This window comes from Agelaius phoeniceus, chromosome 4 (assembly GCF_051311805.1).
Source record: "Agelaius phoeniceus isolate bAgePho1 chromosome 4, bAgePho1.hap1, whole genome shotgun sequence".
NCBI classification, from domain to species: Eukaryota; Metazoa; Chordata; class Aves; order Passeriformes; family Icteridae; genus Agelaius; species Agelaius phoeniceus.
Window position 1 is genome coordinate 16692422 of NC_135268.1, and position 19003 is coordinate 16711424.

Below are 19003 nucleotides of genomic sequence, written 5' to 3' on the forward strand. Positions count from 1 at the left end.
CAAATAAGCATAATTATAATCAAAATTCTTACAACGTTCTCAAAATTCCTAAAGGCAATCAGCTCCACTCAAATTAGTAACTTGGATAAATCACCATTAATTAGCTAATATAAGCCAGCAGGTGGTTTTGAGCCCAGAGAGATTCCCTGGTTATTTAAATTATGTATACTATACTACACCAAAGATAGAATAAGTAAAAGGCAAAAAACAGGCACAAGTCTGCTAAAAAATAAACAACAACAACAAAAACAGTGTGTGGGGAGGGTGCCTACCTAAGGTCTTCTCCAACTCCTACACCCTACCCAAAGCAATACAAGATGTCTTTGACCCTCAGCTCAGATAGTGTCATCTAGGAATGTTCTGTATGGTTCCTATTTTAGCTCTGAAATATATGCAGGAAACAAAATCTGCAGTGGAAGCTTGCTTGGACAGGTTAGTTCTGAAGAATTTGTAATTACTAGGACAGAGAGAGCAGTGACTGTTTTACAGAAATGCACCACTGAAACCACAGGGATAGCCTTGTCCCACACACATTCATTCCAAAAACAGTGGGAGACTTTTTTTGTGAGCTTTGTAGGCATTTCCTATGAATAAATAAAACTACATCATTTTAAAAGATTAATGTCCAAGTCTTCTGTGACCAATGCTGTTTTGGTCAATTGTGGACAATAACTGTTAGGAACCAAACCAAACACTTTCATATTAGTATGTCAGAATAAAATTAGCCCTTTTTTTCAAAATACTGGTACTAATAGCATCACGAAATCCAGAAATTCTTTGAGAAGTCTGGTTCAAACCTTCCTACAAAACTATTGTCTTTCAATAACTCCTACTTGCGTGGTCTTTTATCCTAAAAAAGCTCAGGGATTGCCATAAAATTCTGTCATCATTTTCTGCCACACTTATGCTTGGTAGTCATGCAAAATCAAGGCTCAAGTGTATTTTAGAGTCTCTGATTGAAGAAAATGACATAGTGTAGGAAGAAACAGCAAGATCAGTCCAGATACTTGTATTTGTCCCACTGAAGATCTGGACAGTGATGCAGTAACAATACTTTAAAGGATTAAAACCCCTGCCAGCTTTTACTAAATGATCTACAGGTCTGGTAGTAATATTTAATCCCAAAGTGTGCTCTGGGATCACCTGTGCCTTTCACATCAATCAGCTCAGTGCAATGTTCTGTTTACAAAGAACTGAGATTGTGTATCTCATTGTATTCCTGCCTCTGTGTCTGCCAGATACTCTGTGTTGCTGATATTTTCTTCAGGCTGACTGATGTATTTTGATGAACTTCTTTTCATACATTTATGCAGGTTTCTGGTCTATCCCACTTTTTTTCAATGTAAATGATAAATGCATTATAAACCTGTTGTCCAATAACTGTTTAGCATTTTCATTCAAACACAAGTTACAGTAAATTGAGTCTGTTCAATATGACAAATAGCAGAAGAAGAAGGTTTTTCATTGCCATATTACAACCCAAATCCTAAAGTTACTTTTCTAAGCAGAGAAAGCATGAAGCCTGTACTTACCTAAGCCTTCCCACCTCAGCAATAAGCACATAGGAATTGGGCTTATTCCCACATCAGTGGGGAGTCAAGGCAGTTCCTGAGTTCCTTGAAAAAACCTTAAGATATGTTAGCAAAGTATGTAAAAATGGTAACAACCATAGCTAATTGTGTAGGTAAAATTAATTCCATGTGTACACAAAAGTAACATCACCAGTTTTTTAAAAATGTTTCTTGCATTTTGTTTTAAAGTACCTTAAAAATTCTGTTTTTCTGGGCACAGTACAGAAGTATACAGCTGTTCAGGGAAAGAAAAAAACCTGCAGACTTGTTGTTCAACACATGCAACACTGCCCTTTGATATCTTTTTTTGGACTTTGTAATAATGCTGTAACTACCACTGTTCCCAAATATTTTATTTATAAAAACTGTCCTCCCACAGGGTGGCTGCAGATGATCTGCAAGCTGAAGACCTGCCTGCAAACTCCTCTCACTCTAGGAAATGGTGCTCCTATTTGTGAATATCAGTGCTTGCCTTGCGTTTTTTAACAACTGGTGTGCTCCCAATTTCAGTCTATACAGCACAAGTTCCAGCTCTTGGGTAAAGAGTGGAGGTGACAGTTTAGCATCCAGTCTTTCCATGGCAATGCTGATATGTTCTGTTGTTGCCAAAACCATAGAAAAACAGCCTGAGTGCCTTTATGTTAGCACCATAAGTGCTATTGGTGTTATTCTCTCAAGAAAAAAAAGTCATCGTATCTTGGAGGGATCAGCACTCACAAACCATCATTTGTTAGTAGCTTTTGAATGAAAGTCAAATAGGTGTTAATGTTCAGAAAATGTCAAGTTTGATAGAATAAGTTTTAGTCACCAAAAAGATGAAATTGAGAGAGTGATGAAAACCCCTGGTAGTGTTCAGCAGAGGTCATTTAAGTCCTGTTGCCTACATGGAACAATTGGAAGAGTTTCTCTGTAGGTTTTTTTATGCTAACCCTTCTCTAATCTCCATGATTAAAGATCATGCTTTTCTAATACTAACGTGATATATGGAAAAAAGACTGTAGTAAGCTGAATCAAACCCTGTTTAGCCTGTCCAGCAGTGGTTAATAGATTAGGGAAAAATATAAAACCAGGAAATTTGGATGGAAGACCTCTATGTGGTATTCTCTCCATATCTCCAGCAAGAAGTCAGGGACTTCTTGAAGGAGTTGAATCTAGATCCCATTATATTTAATAGGCTTTCCTGTGTTTGTTCATGAACTTATCCAGTGCATTTCTGTTAGAAAACTGGCAGCCAAGGCACCCCATTGAATTTGGCAGCTAAAATGCAGCTTCCTTGGATCTCCCCATAGCCCATTTTTTGCAGCTTTTCTTCATCTGTTACCCCTCAGCTTTTGCTCTGTAAGAAAGTAAGTTATCATTTCTCACTCTTTTTCTTCATGGCACTCATGAAAATAGATACATCTCTTTATATCCTGCTATCAGTCATCTTTCTATCAAGCTGCAGCTTCCCATCTCCCTATGCATAAAAGACATTTTACATACGTGCATCAATTTGCATTTATCAACACTGAATTTTATCTGATGCTTTATTGCCTAATCATAAACTCTTTCTTAAGTTCTTTAAAGTTTTGATTTTGATCACCCAGTACAATTTTTTTGTCAGCTGTAGGTTTTGTCACTTTGCTGTTCACTAACATTTTGAGTTCTTTGGTTTATTTAAATGTTTACAGAACAAATTCTGCCTTATATCCCTGTTGAATTCACTACTGATGTTTCTCCATACTGAAAATCAATCCATCTATTTTTATCTTTATTTTCTGCCTTTAACTAGTTGTTAATCCAGGGAAGATATCTGAAGCATTCTGGGAATCTAATCAACCAGGTAATAGTCATCCAGATCTCTTGTATTCCTCAAAAGAAAACAACCTCAGGAGACCTCTACAGAAGTGATCTTGATTTCTTTTCTTCATTATAACATTTTAATTTACTTACCTATCATTATATCCTTTATTAGAGTTGTAGCTAATTTGCCTGCTATGAAAGTCAGATTTTTACTGGTCTCTCCTCCCATGGCACTTTCTAGGTTTTAATTAATGTCTTGTTTGGCACTTCATGTCACTCTTGTACTGAGGCTGATTTAAGCAATACCTTTGTACATGTCCTTTAAACCTCTTGAGCAAATACTACTTTCTTGCCTGATTGATTTCTCAGCTTGTTCTAATCCTACTCTAACAGTGTTTTGGTTTGAGAGTGTTCCTCTCTTATCTAGAAAATAAAAATGCTGATCTCTGCTGGAGGTCTTCCTTAGTCACCATCATCCCAAGAATACATTTCACCTTTCTGCTGTTATCTTCTATTCCATGAGTTCTTGTTCAACTTGTGTGTGTGTGTGTGTGTGTGTTTGTTTTTCTGGGGGGGGAAAAAATGTAATTGTGCTTTTCCCCACTATTTTGTTCTTAGGGACACAAATAGAAACAGGAGAACAATGCAATCTGTGGAGATGTGATGCTTGATATCAATGCTCTGTTATTTTTGTGTGGTTATCATAAAGTAAACCACTGGGTTAAGTTGTACTTTAATGCCCATACCCTGAAAACTTCCAGCTGTTGTATTTTAAAAAATTTTCTCTGATATCTTGGCACCATGAAAGTTCTCACTGGAGTTCAGTTTAAAGCCAGGCAGTCATCAGCTGCTCCTAGGTGCAGTGAGGGGGTCGGGTTGCTGTTCGTGTGCTACAGCAGAGAGCAGCTTTCTGTGTCAGAGGCAAATGAGCAGGATACAGGGTGATTGCAAAACAGCTGCAACCTCCTGGGCTATCCAGGGCAATTTCTGACAGCTGTGTCAACCTACAGAGGCCCTGATTCTGCTTTTAATTGAGACCTATATATTAGAGACACCTGTACCTTCCTTCTTGTATTTTCCAAGTTCAAGGGACGCTTTCCCAGCAATCAGTGTCAGAATACAACATCGTGTGGTTACTAAACTTTTTGTCACTTACTGGTTTTCCCTGTATTGTCTTGTTCATTACTTTTTTGGAAAATAAAAATCTGTATTGTTAATGACTATTTCCACTCTTTTGTCCTTCATCATTTTTTCACATTTTTGCTGTCTTCAGGGTTTTCTTTCATCTTTTCCCTGCAATGCTTTCCTGATAGGGACGGGACTTCACTCCTTTTTCTCTCCTCACAGTACTGGTTAAATGATGAGAGATGAAGTTTGATTTGATAGTGAATTGCTGTTATTTGAATTTAGAGATAACACCCCAATTGAAATGGGAGTGGAAAAAGAGGTTTGTTCAAGGATGTTTCTTTAACTTGTCTGCAGAATCAGGCAAATACCACTGCATTAGGTGTTGGAAGAACATTCAAACATCTTTGAGGGAGCAAATGGAGGGAATAGTTCAGTGAAAGTGTCCTGGAGGGCTTTGGGTACTTGAGAGAAAGGGAGAGACAGAAATAGTTTGGAATGCATAAATGTGGTGAGGCAGTAGAAAGCTCCAGTGCTCAGAAGGAAAGAGTTGTATCTTCTGAAAGTTTTACCTGGTAGCCCAAAAAGTAGGGGCTGGAATTTGAAAGAAACAAACAAAATCAGTTTGTGATCCTTTATGGGTCATTTTTGCCTGGTCTTCAGTTTGTACAGGAGTCCTGAAAGCTTCTAGGCTTGCTGGCTTGTTTTGGAAATTTCAGAAGATGCAATGTGTGCTCTGTGGTGTCTTGTGTGAGCTTCTCAAAATTAACTCCAAAGCTGGCATATTACATTTTTGCCAAGTCATATTTACTCACAAGTGTATGATGTATGCTTGAATTAAGATGTCATGATTTATTTAAATGTCTGAAAAAAAAATCATGTCCTTTTTCAACAGCTTACCTTTTAACCCTTTGTTTCACAGTGTCCTAAAACTACTGGTTTTTCTGTTTACTTTCTGTATGTAGTGATGACCTACATTTATTTTAAAAAAATACATAAAAATACAAAGGTATAAGTGTAAACTTTGCTATTCTACCCCTGTGATTAATGAAATTACTTGGGAAGCTTTACAAAGTCAGGACTTAGTCCAGACCTGAACCAGTAGTTTGGCTTGTATTAGGTTGTTTGTTTGCACTTCTTTTTGGTGAATAGGTATATACTTAGCAAATATATAATATACAAAAACATGAATTAGCATTGTCTTACTAAATTTAGTTGTCCATTAATGAATCCAGAACTCTTCAAAATAAATCTCTTGTTTCATAATTTAAGCTCCTCTACTAAAACTACTTTTAAGATACCAGTAGCTGTTGTTTGTATTGAATTGTAAATCATTTGTGCGTGAGATTAAACTTCAAATGAAGTTATAAAAAAATATTTTGTTTTGCTAAAGCATTACTTAAAAGCTCATGGGGAGCTGTGTTGTAACTATTTCTAGCTGTGACGTGTTGTTTCTATGTTTCTAACTATTTCTATGTTTCTACATGTTGTTTTGGAAAACAAATTTCATAGTAAACTTGCCTTTTCACATAATTGTTAATTGTGAAGCTGCCTTGCCATTACAAATAATAATTTGAATATAAATATATAAAGGAAATGTGTATTTGAGATGTCTATATTTTTGATGTAGGTGAACTTAGTGATCTCTAAACTAACAGTGTCCTAGAAGACAGAGTGATTCCTCTTTCTGAATGCCATAGTATACCAACTCTTGAAAGAAAAGTACAAATAATGGATGCAAGATTGAGATCTTTAGTATCAGCAATAAAGTGGGATAATATTCATTTTTTTGAAATGGTATTGCTTCTTGCCTCTGCACTCAGGAAAGGTAAAACCATACAGAACTAAATGCTCATTACGATGGTCTGATTAGTTTGCATATGGATAAGGTGCAAAAATTAACATTTAGATTTGGATTAGTATTTGAAAACTAATCTGAAAGTTATTTTATTAGCATATTAATCAATTATATTAACTAATAGCACTACAGGTAAACAAACATGCAGTTTGAAGTTCTTTCCCAGAAGTAGAACGCACAAAAACTGACTTCTCTCTTCTTTCAAGTAAGCAAACTTTGCACATAGGTTCAAAATGTTTAATTGAATTACTATTAAAATTGAAGTCAATGACTAGAAATAGAATCTAGAGAAAACATGCACTGCAACTTACCCTAAAGGAAGAAATATTGGGCCAATGAAAGCAACCTATAGAGAATGGGAAATAACAGGCATGTGCTGGCATATTAGGAATGTCTCTTCATAGATGTGCAAGTTTTATTTCACATTGTCCTCACCCTTCTCAATAAGAATGACTGATAGCTTCACTTTGTGATTTCCCAGCTTTTAAGAGTCTATTTTTATTTATTTTTTATGACCAACCTTGCACTTGTTAAATGTAATTTTTGCTTTATGTAACATAGAAAAAAGCACATCTGCAGTATGCTGTCCCATGAATTAACAAGAATGACTGGACATAAGACAAGAAATCCTTTAAAAACATATGTTCACATTAAATATCTGGGCTAGCTCAGTAAAGGAGGTCTTATGGGGTCATTTTTGATGCAGTACAAGTAAACCATTTCTGCTCTTCTGAAATAGTTTCTTTCAGGTTTGTATTGAGCTTGTATAATGACACATTACATAAATAAGGGCTTAGTTTGTACATTAGTCTTTTACATCTTGGATTCTTACTAAATCCTTGTTTTTACTAACTTGATGCTTAAGAGATATTGATTTCTGCTCTGCATGCCTATGGTGTTTATTTTGATATGTCTGGGATTAAAAACTAAATTAACACGCATAATCAGTTTTCTCAGAATTAAAAAGGGTGCTTTGGTACCTTTGGTTACATTCTTCTGAAGAAAAAGGAGAGCAGAAGAGATGTGATAAAAAAGGGATCAATTTATTCAATCACTGGGTATAAAAACATTAGCCCTGGGAAAGGCCCTTCCTCTAAGAGCTTTAGCTGCCCAGTCTCACTTGTGTGGCACAAAATAATTTGCATTTTTAGAGAAAATTCATGTCTTCTCTGAGCTCTAGTGAAACATGAATAAATTGCTTTCTTTTCCTCTTTTTCTGATTTTATAAAGCTGAATCCATTAGGGGCTGAGTCAAACTGTAATGAAAGAAAGGCAACAACTGAGATGATGGAAACCCTGGATTAGATTTCTTAGTAGTCCAAGCCCAGCTGTCATGGCCTACATGTCAAGTTAGTACTCTTTGGGGAGGCCTGGCAGTACATGTGAATATTTTTTTTTAACTGCTGTGTTACAACAGGTCTCTAAAGCAGCTAGGAATTAAACAGAGATGCAGAGATTAAGAATTAAAGAGAGCCACAGCAAACATTCCACCAGGGAGACTTGCAGTGGGGCAAGTAAACCTTCCCAGGGCTATTCCCCACTGCCATGCCTGGCAGGCTCACCTGTGACCTGGAAACTCTGAAACCTGCAAGTGGGGCTGTCTTATTCCAATTTATAGCAATGGATTTTGTCTATTATACCTTGTGAGCTTTGCTATGAGCTAGGACTGTGTTTTGATCAGAACATACAGCTCCTAGCATGGATTTTAAGCCAGTGACTGTTTTTATAAGGAAGACCTGGTGTCAAAGCACCAAACATTCACCTGAGTACAGATTGATGTTAAATTATCAAATTACTGGTACTCAGAGTCTTCTGCCTCTGCCTAGTGCTTGGAATTTGTCTAGCTTCCAAAGAGACTCTTGCATCCTCCCATGAAGGGGCATGATGGCACAGTCAAGTGCCCCAGTCTGTAAATGATTCAGACACCTGAAATCTTCTCAAGTTCACTTTTCACTTTGAGAATTTGGGGAAATCATTATCTTTTCAAACCTAAGATAATCTTATAACAGATTTCCTCAATTGTGGAAACAGTTTATAAAAAAAATAAAATCTGCCAGCATCCCTGTCAGACTTGTGCCCTGGGGGAAAATTCCTTCCTTATTTCTCAGCTGGTGGCTTTTTATGATTTCTCTCATCTTAGGAAAGCACTTCAAACCAGCAGCAGCTGGTGTCTGCCTGCACTTCCACTGGTGGCTTTGTGAGGGACAGAATTGAGCAGCAACACCAAATAATCCTGTTCCTTTTTCTCCCTTTGCATTGTGGTTGTGGAAAAGGTCCAGAAGAAGCCAGGTCACCCATTGCTGCTCTCCTTCCTATGCCTCCCCTCAGCTTTGCTAAGTGTCTGCCCCACTGGGAGTACCTGCTGGTGACTCTCATCACTGTGGTCAAGGAGTGGAATGAGAGGGTGACATTTTTTACTTCATGAAAACATTTTGCTTTCCTGCTGCATACTTCTAATCTTTCCTGTTCCTCAAGCAAAACAGTGTGACTGATATGGCATAATTCAAAGTGAATTTAAAATTTCTGAAGTCAAATGTTTTCTAAAAAGATCTGTTTTGAAGCAATTTGGCAAAGCTGACATAACCATGCTAACTTCAGTGAACCTGCATTGGCTGCATCAGTTGAGAATTGGACCCAGACTAGCCAAAGCATTTATTTTTAAATTCTAGCTTCTGCTGCTTTTTCTTAAAAGTCTCTGTAGTTCTCTAACTTTCTAAAGTAGCTCACAAGTCTTGTGCTACTGCTAATAAAACAGAAAATCCATTTCCATTTTTCAGTGTAATCTTTTTTTCATGTGAATCTATTTCTCATCAAAAGAAGCGAGTGACTGGCGTGAAAGCTGGAGCTCTCTACTCAGCTGTAAAGACGAGTCTTGGTCTTTCAAGTTGTCACACGTTGTCTGGGAGAGCATGGCCATAAGTGCAAAAACTAGGAGGGAGAAACTAAACACCCTGTGTTGCTGTGACCAGCAAAAATATTGTTCCCAATGCATGGTGAAGAGAATTATGTCTGATTTCTGATTCTACATTCTCAATCTGTTGGTAAAATCAGCAACAAAAGCTGAGACAAAGAGGATCCTCCCAAGTGCCCATGGGAGAGGTATGTCCTATAGCACACCAGTGTCAGCATGGTCACTGCAAGGACCCTGCATAAACCAGGACCTTCATTTCCAGCAGCTATTTTTGTTGGTTATTTTTAAAAGATAAGTAGGAGCACTTTTCTTCAATCTTAGAGGGGAGCAATATTCTCCCCAGACAAGCTCAGTCACAAGAAAATTGATACTTCCATAAGGGATTCCATACCTTCTTTTTAAAGAACATGATCTTCCAGACACTTCCCTACATCTCCTCAGGCGGAGAGGATGCACTCATGCCTGGGGTGCCTTAGAATATGTAAAGCTAAAGTCAGGTAAGGAGAAAAAAAATCTCCATGGCATTCCTTTTTATTCTTGTAGCAGATGCATTGCTGAGATTTCTCTGCTTGGCTGGCTTCTGGTTCTGTACCCAGATGATACCTTTGGCTAAGCTCATGGAAGACAGTTTCCCAGGCAAAAAAACCCTACATTATAGAGACCTTAGATGATAAACAGTTTGCAAGCCACCAGACAGAGACATGGAGATGGAGATGACTGGAGATGCTGAAAGTCTCAGCCATGAAAAAGTGCTCTTAAAAGTGTAATTCTCGAAGGGCAGGTAAACTTTTAGAGACCAGAAAACAGCAGAGCCAAACCAAAACATAAAGAATGAGAGCTGCAGAACAAGAAACTCTCAACAAAATTACACAGGATGCTCATGTCAAAATGCAGAGGTAAAGCAGAAAGAACTGAAATCAGAGCTATTTTAAGTCAGAGCAGTCTGATACTGTATTTGAGCCTCGGTATGATGACGGCACGCAGTTAAGCAAGAGGATGTGTTTAAGTAATCTGTGTTTCCCAGCTTTCCTCCCCTGAGACACCTTTAAGGAACCTGAATTTCAGAGAAAGGAGTGCTAACCACTCTGTGACAGCCAGGTCCTTTGAAGACACATCAAGCTGCCTATTCAGAAATAAATATTGCACACTGCCAATGAGCAGCTCTTCTGCTCAGTGGGTAGAAGATGGTGTTCACAAAAGGCAGGCACATGAACTGTCCTCCTACACTGTCTTGTAGGTTTTAATTGTGTTTTTATACAAAATATTTAACAGACAAAATGCACTATGTCTGAGTAAAGGAAAAAGGATGAGGTTTTATATGTAGTCATACACAAAAGTTGCACAGTAAATGCAAACAGTAAATTCTCCAGCAGAGTATTTAAATTTACAGTACAAAGACTGTAGTGAATTGGGGGAAGACAGCAAGAATTTTTCAGTGTCGTGACTTTGTTATGAATTGGCATCAGAATTTTCACTGTGCCTGAAATCTGTGTTTTCACACCTACTGTACTTTATTTATTTACTGAGCACCCAATATACCTGGCTTTGCTTTTTTTTTTAAAGTGAAGTAGCCATGATAATTCTGCACACAATTTAGGAACAAATATGCTGTTTCTGTTATGATCAATATGTTGTCAGAAACATCAGCCATTTATTGCTTCCTTGAGAGTAGATTTCATTCATAACTCTAAAGATGTGTGTTAAAACTTTGATACAATATCATTGAGATAGACACATTTCTGTAAAAGTCTATAGGAATGCCTCTAAAATACTGGTAGGTGTTCTTTGAGACAATAAACTGCCTCTTCTGTGAGCAAGGTAAGGATTTCCTTTCATATGGATTTCTGAGTAGATTTCAGGCTCAGTCTTTAGTGATAGGCAAAGGTAGAATTAATAGAAGTGTTTTTATACTGCTTGTGTGTTCTCACCAGCTCCTCAGGGTAACCAAGAGCAAGTTTGGCTTCTACCAAATGAGTAAGAGTAAGAAGACATCCTTTGCTCAGAAGTTTGCTCAGCAGGTTCCCCCAGGACTTGTCCTGCCTTTAGGAGACAGCAAGTAGGTTGCAGTCGTGATCATTCTGCATCTGGATGGGGACTGAAAGAAAAGAAACCCTTCTCTAGGCCATTTGGGAATTCTGCTTTGACTGTGGAAACTTTGATTAACCAGCTGGGCAGATGCTCACCTGCTCTGTGCTGCTGGAAAACTTTGCCTTTGACTGACAATATTCAAGACCCTAAACGGCAAATACAAAGTTGAGCCAGAGACAAGATGCTGTACTGAAATTTTAGGCTAATAGTTTGGATTTAATGTAGAATTTGTTGACAGTAAAGGTAAAACTATGAGCTAAAACTGGAAGCAATTTTGTTCAGGTTTCTTCATGTTTGAAGTGATCTTCTTGATGATTGTTTTCCAAAGCTGATTTTTCTGTGTCACTAATATTTGTGTAGAATTTTTGTGATCTCTAAGTTCCAGATACACAAAAGACACAGTGTCATATTTTGGCCTTGAGAAAAATCCCTGGTTTCTATCTACAGTCAACAATTTGGCTTGATAGAACTGTTATTTAAAATTGATATTCAACAAATGGTTTGAGCAAAAGATGTCACAGATGAATGTATAACAATGCACAGAACTGAAAAAGGTAAGATCAAGAGAGATTTCCATTGTTGTACAAATGTCTGGAACATGCCCCAACTATGTAAGAGAGGAGGATTATTTTGTATGAGAACTGTTGAATATGAGTAAGTAAACAATGGAAGTTATTAGTCAGGGAAAAATTCATATTCCTGTTAGATTTTCTCACCCAAACCAGAAAAACCTTCCACTTTCATTTTAGTGCCACAGTCTGAGTAGACTCTTCAAAAGCTTATAAAATAAATTCTGCTTCTCATTCATAAACTTGTGAAGCCTTTATTCAGAGAAATCTACCTGCTCAAGTGCTTGCTGTAGTTCATTAAAGACTCCCATTTGTACTCATAGAGACTCATTCATTGCCCTGAATAATATATATGGCACACTGAAAGAAAACCAACTCTTGCTTTTACAAGCTAAATTAAACAACTTTGTCTAATAAAAGAAGCACTGTCTCGCTTCCACTAGGCCATAAGCCCTAAGGGTCTTGTATTTGTGTGTTTATTATTTATTTCTTTTTTGCCAAATTGTCCTTCAAGGATCTGAAAGCTGAGAGAACTGAGCCACTTACATTGTTTCTTTTCTCTGCCTGCTTAGAAAGACAGAGGCTAGCATGGGCACAACTCTACTGAAGCAAATACTCATCCATAAACTTATTCTAAAATGCAATTGGATGATCTTCTGTCTTTTTCTCAGTCCCACCTTCTAACCTTCCTCATCTTGAGAGTCCATCTCTATTATGTGTGGCTTTTCCAAATGCCCATGATTAATAACTGCTGTGATTCATTAGCCTGTGTTGTTGGCAATGTTTCCCCAATGGGAGCATTTGCTATCTAGGGATAGTCCATGATTGCTCTGCCTCCTGGAACAGTAAGATGCTTTCAATCTAATGTGCTGACCATGTTTTAGCATAAAATAACATTAAGGCATCCACATAATGGAACCGTCTGAAGATCCATTTTATTAAGCACTGGAAGAAAATATGTGTGTGTGTGTGTGTGTGTGTGTTTGCATGTGCCAGGGAAGTGTAATCAGCAAACCTATTTCACCAGAAACGTCGTTTTTGCGAGGGTTTCACGTAAGGACGCAGCTATTTTGAGGTGTAGTTCTTCAGCTGTGAGCATGAAAAAATACTCCATAGCCAATATCTTACCTGGTGCAATTAACTTACTCAAATTATATGCAGCCTATTTGAAGAAGGAAAAATGGGAAACAGAGGTAGGTTTATTGTACTTATTCCATTTTGTGGGTATTTATTTTAAATGCAATCTACCTTCAAGTCCAGAGCTGTGCTGCTCTTAAAAGATTGCTGCTTCAAGTTGCTCCACATACCTTAACATAGCATGGACCCTTTTTACATTATACGATCAACTTTTTGACAGTGCAGGGCCAGCACAGCTAATGGAATAATAGCCTGCAGGGTCCAGCTAAATGATATACGAATATAATCAACCTTTGTGATGACTATTCAAAAGTAATCCCTTTAGCTTTCAACTGCAACATATATTTCAACCAGGCAAAGCCATATGAAGAAAATCTCTGCAGACTCCACTGATACAATATGGCCTTCATATCCCCACAGTGTGTTTGCTGCTCACAGTGAGTTTTAAATTTAAGGTAATGGCTACTGTATATTCATGTGAGCATAGAACAATACCTTTGATTTGTTGGAGAAATGTTACATTAGCTACCAAGGGCCCTATTCAGTAAACTTTGACACAACCCTTATATATGGTTTACTGCTTATTCTAAATGGAATGTGCCTGATAGAAATGGTTTGCATGCCCAAATTGTACAAATTCATTAATCTTTATATTAATGAAATCTCCAAGTACAACTCCCTTCATTCCACATGAACCAAGTCAGGAAACATTGTTAAACAGGTAGGCCCAACATGCTTCTAGAAGGCATTGCATCAATTTTCATTTATCAAGACAGAAAAATACATCAGAAGATCATCTACAAGTATGGGATGAGCATATTGTTTGCAGTCATATTATTTTCTGCTCTCTATTCCTACACCATTACATCATTCTTCAGATTATATAACTCAAAGCAGCTGTGTGACCATTAGAAATGCAAGTAAATTTTAAAATACAATAATGGGTTCTATCTCATCAGCTGTGTATCACCAACATGGTAATACATTGAGATAGTCTTGCTTTCTCTCCCTTTTGTAACAAAACATGCAGTATTGGCTAGGGGTGGATCTGAATACGTGGAAGTAATTCTGTTAAAGGAAAGTAGATGTCATGAAAATGCTGTGTTGCTTTATATTACAACTTTTGTATGTACACCATAGTCAGAGCTCAGTCTCATCAGCAGGAGTTGCAAGGAGGGCATTGTTTGTGTACAGGCACCTGAATCCATGTGAGAACATAACAGCATATAACCATGTCTTGTTTGAGGTGATGTGTTGGAGGATTCTGCTTAAGCAGGTGAGCTGTAGTGGAGGAGTAGGAGAGCCTGTGGGCTTTGCCTCCATTTGTTTGCCATGGCACTTCTTGAGCCCACAGGAAACGGCTGCATCCTCAGCATCCTGCAGCAGGGAATTCCAGTGATGAGCTGGCAGTGCACAAAAAAGCTCTTGCTTTGTATCCAAGCCCACCACCTCCCACTTTCAGTAGACCCTACCTCATTTTTTTTTATTTGGAAAACACAGTGAAAAATGGTTTCTGGGTCACCTTGTGCTTGCTATGCTCACTGTTACTTTTGTCGTCTTCTCAAAAAAAATTTTTTTTTTTCAAACTAGTTTCAGCTGAAACTATATACCTGAAACAATAGTCCTCTTATGACTTCATCACTTCATGGAGCTTTCAGTGGAATTCTTGTTTAATAAAGTCCAGCAGTCTTTGAATAATGCAAACCTTGCATTTGAATGGATTCCCATCACACGGGCATGCAGTCTCAGGTGTTGTCTGTTTCATTTTCTTTATAATCTTTTGAGAGAATGGTGCCTAAAATTCCTGTCCTCTCTGGAGTTAGTTGTAGATTCAGTCTTTGTGGGTGTGGCCTTCTTTCTTTTGTATGGCATTTCATTAATCATATAATGTAAAGGAGCTGCAGCCCTTCATTGTTTTCTCCCAAAAACACTATGAAATAATGAGATTTTTAGAAGTGTAGCATTCTGTAGATACACACATGGAAGCAGAAGGAACAGAGATGCCAATTCTAGCAGCACTGAAAATCCAACCAGACAATTTTAATTATATTTTATCAACAGCAGTGGTAATCTGTCAGGGACATCCTATTATGATTAATTATATTTACATTCTATTAATACATATTAATGTTATCTCCACATTTTGCACAATAAGATAGAAGGAGAATGCTTGATGGTGTGATCTGTGGTGGTATATATGTATTATCATTATGAATATGAGATGCTTTTATTGTTTCCAAATAGCATAGGCCAAACAAATGCCAAGAAAACATTTATGGCTCAGTATTCCATCAGTTATCCTTGATATGCTTAATATGTGCTGGGAGGGCAGAGCTGTTAATCAGCCAATAATAGCTTGGTGCCCAAGTGTGAAGGCAAAAGGCCGAAAGGTGCACGACAAAAGCAATTTCTGCTGTAGCTCCCCATCTGTCATGTGCACATCCCCGCTGTCTCTTGCACGTGTCAGTGTCTGTAGCTGTCAGAGACACACTTTTCTGTGTGTTTGCCTGGAAATACAGATGTTGCTGTACCCAGCCACACTTTGCACCACCTTTCCACCAAAGTGCATCCACTGGAAAGAGCAGCAACATTGCACTGGTGTAAAGCTGGGTTGCAGTTCTGACCCCTGTGAGCACTTCTGGGCTGCTTGCCACAGGCTGAGTTTCTAAACCAAACTGAGCCATGCAGGTTTTATTAGATTCTTTTCATTTAAGACTTGGTCTGCTAGGAAAGGAATTCATTTACTTTAGGCCTGGCTTCAGAACGTGTCACCTGGAATAACTACATTGTTAAATACAGAATAAACCACTAACACACACACTGCCCTCATACAAAATGAGACTCCATAGGGGAATGCCAATTCTCAGATATTTTTCATAGAGTCACCTATCCTGTTCTTACTTACATACAACTATGGATAAAGTCCTAGTTAGCAACTATACTTAATAAAAGCCTGTGAAATGACAAAACAGAAATTTTATTGAGTCATGCGGAGTGCAGTAGTTTTAATCTGTTCCAGACATTGTACCAGCAGAGACACTGCTTCAAACATTATTTTTAACCCCCACCAGAACTGGATTATTTATTTTGGCCATGAGTTAAATTATGATGCCAAACAAACGCCGTTGGTATTGCTGTTACTGAAAGCTAAAGTCCAGTTTTAGGCATCATAGTACAAAGAGGTAGTGACAAATTGAGGAGGATCCAGTTAAGAAAACATGAGTTCCTTTCAAATATTGAAGAGACTGTGTTTGCTTAGCCTCCAAAAGAGAAGATTACAGAAAGGAAAATAGTCTCTCAAGCTATAAGGAGTTATTCTGAAAGAGGGCTATTCCATTGTTCTTTGTGTCTGCAAAAGGTAGAACAAGAGAAAAATCAGTTTAATTTGCAATAAATATTTATCTTAAGTATTAGGGAAGAAACGGAGCAATAAGGCTGTGAAGCACTGAAACAGAGAGATTAGGGATGTTGGGAAACAGCCTTCATCAGAAGCCTTGGAGAATAGATGTCAGGGATGGACTGGATCTTTCTTCATTTGAGGAGGTGAAGCAGATCAGTGCTTCCCAAAATAAGGAACAGTGCCCCTGGGATGTTGTAGGTGGAATGAGGCAGAGGGAAATGTGTTGCTGGAGAGTGCCTGGGAACAGAGCAGAAAGTGCAGCCAGGAGGCGGAAGTTTGGTGTGGGAACAGAGTGAGACAGCATCACTGGAGCAAATGAACTCTGTGGCTGTCAAGAACTGCAGAGTCAAGCCATGGCCTCCCAGCCACCTGTTCCCTGATCACATCCCATGAGGAAGACCCCACTGAGAGATCTCTTGCTTCTCTTGCTTCCTGCCCTGCTCAATTCCTCCCCTGAATGGTGCTCAATTCCTCCCCTGCCTGCCATCTTTCAGTGCTGTCTTGGCCATTGTCTTCTCCCAAATGTATCTCCCTTGTTGGCTCCCCAGCTGCTCCCACCCAGACCTGTCCTGTTGGAGAACTGCTGCACAGGAGTGCAAGAAATGGGACCAGAAACCCCTGTCAGTTCTGTGTTTCTAGAATTATATCTTATGTGACTCACCTCTGTGTTTTTTAGATTTCCTTTTCTTGTGACTTTTTCCGTAGGTCATGTTTTTCAATTGATCCATTTAGGCCTTTTAGCCATTAAAAGTGTTGTAAGTCTAAAACATTCATGCACTTTTTTTTTTTTTTTTTTAATAACAGAACCTGGTAAAGAAACAAGTGCCTCAAAGCCTCTGTGAGCCTCTGTCCAAGACACCAGTTCAAGATCTTTCTGGTACAGTATTTGCTCTTCATCCGTAGACTTTATACCAATCTGCTGATTTTTACAAAATGTCATTGCTATCAATACTTAACCTGATTTTGACAGGCAATTACACATAATCTCTGTATAACTATGTCTAAATAATTATATTTTTCCTGCTCATAAATGAATGAATTCATGCTTCCCTCAGTTTTTTTACACATATTCCCAGTTTTAGAATTTAATTGCCTTTGATCGTGTAATTACTTTTAATTTACAGAAATAAGCCTTTGAGACAGAAACAAATCTGATTAATTAGATGCCAACCCCAAATATAAAACATGTAGATATCGATGTATATACATAAACTTCTGACATTTTAGTATTTTTCTATTTGCTGTTTTTTGTTCTAGAGGATGCCTACTTATTGACAGAGAAGCTGATGTATAATGAGTACAAGAAAATCCTTGAAGAGTGGTGCAACAAAGGAGGAATTTCAGCAAAGGTTTTGTCATTAAAATGCTATTATCAAAAAAAGCATCTGTCATTTAAATAAATTGTTTTAAAAGACAAAGAGTAGTAGAATAGAAAGTACTTTGTGCCCCCATTTCTTAATATCTTCCAAAGTGTCAAGATCCTCCTGTTAAGGTATTGAACATGAGTGGGAATCCAAGATGCTCAATGCCTTGTAAGATCAGGCTCCAAATGTGTCTGGAGAGTTTTCTGTAAATCCCAGATTGTGGTCCCTCCCAGAAAAACTTACTCATAGAGCTACCAGTGATTTTAGCATGTGTGTAATGGTTGGGGTTCAGCTGTAGCTGAAACAGAATAGATCCAGCCTGGGTGGCACACTATGGTGCAATTTTGATCCAATCTATATCACAGGTTGGACTCAAAACAAACCCAGGTTTGTTTAAAATCCATCTGGATGCAATCCAGTGCCATGTGCTGTGGGATAGCCCTGCCTGGATAACCCAAATATGGTCCCTCCCGGCCTGACCCATTCTGTGACTCTGCACTTCACACCATCAGGTAAACTAAAATTCTGCTTTGGTTCTTTCTGGTAAATAATCTGAAGCACTGATTTTGGAGTCTGTGTAAAAAATTGTGTCCCATTTTGAGCTGATGAAACTCCTGACAGTTGGGTTTCCCACATGACCCACTGACATCTGTGGTCTTCACAGTCCTCAGGGAACTCAGTCCTCAGAGCCTGCTGCTATTGCTGTTGGCATTAGCAAGAGTTAGAGGACAGAATTTGGAAGTTATCGCTTTGCAAAATACAAATAAAACCAGGATTTGGAACCTTTGAATTTTATTTAGAAAATTGGTGATTCATAATTTCACATATTAGAAAAACCCTTCTTTTAAACTAAACAAAGAAAGCTTTATCACTCCCAATAGCCAACCATTCCTTTCTTTCAATGGAGGTTTCCAGACTCAGAGTTTGTAGCGAGGTCCATTAGACCTATAATCAGGTTTTATGATGGTGTTTGAGCAAGCATTAGCTTTTGCCATAGTAACAAGTCACAGTTTTCTTCAGGATTGTAATCCGAGTATTTGGTTGACATGTGACAATAGGGTTTCTCCCTGTTAAAGAATAGTAAAAATGTATCATTAACCAGCTCTTATTAGAGTATTTTTGATGCAAAATGCTGTATACATGCAATTTAAATACAAATAGCTCAATAATTTTATTCTTTTGTTTATAGGTCTTTATT

At 38.0% G+C, this 19003-nt stretch overlaps 1 protein-coding gene across 2 annotated transcripts in view; it reads left to right on the forward strand.

Moving 5' to 3' along the window:
• Positions 1-18109, forward strand: part of TTC29 (tetratricopeptide repeat domain 29) — a 176707-nt gene extending 158598 nt beyond the window's left edge. For both annotated transcript variants that reach the window (XM_077176589.1, XM_077176590.1), the window contains exons 11-12: positions 17246-17318; positions 17699-18109. In XM_077176589.1, coding sequence (XP_077032704.1) covers positions 17246-17283 — 38 coding nt within the window. In that variant the 3' untranslated portion in view covers positions 17284-17318; positions 17699-18109. The remainder of the gene's footprint in view (positions 1-17245; positions 17319-17698) is intronic.
• The last annotated feature ends 894 nt before the right edge of the window (positions 18110-19003 follow it).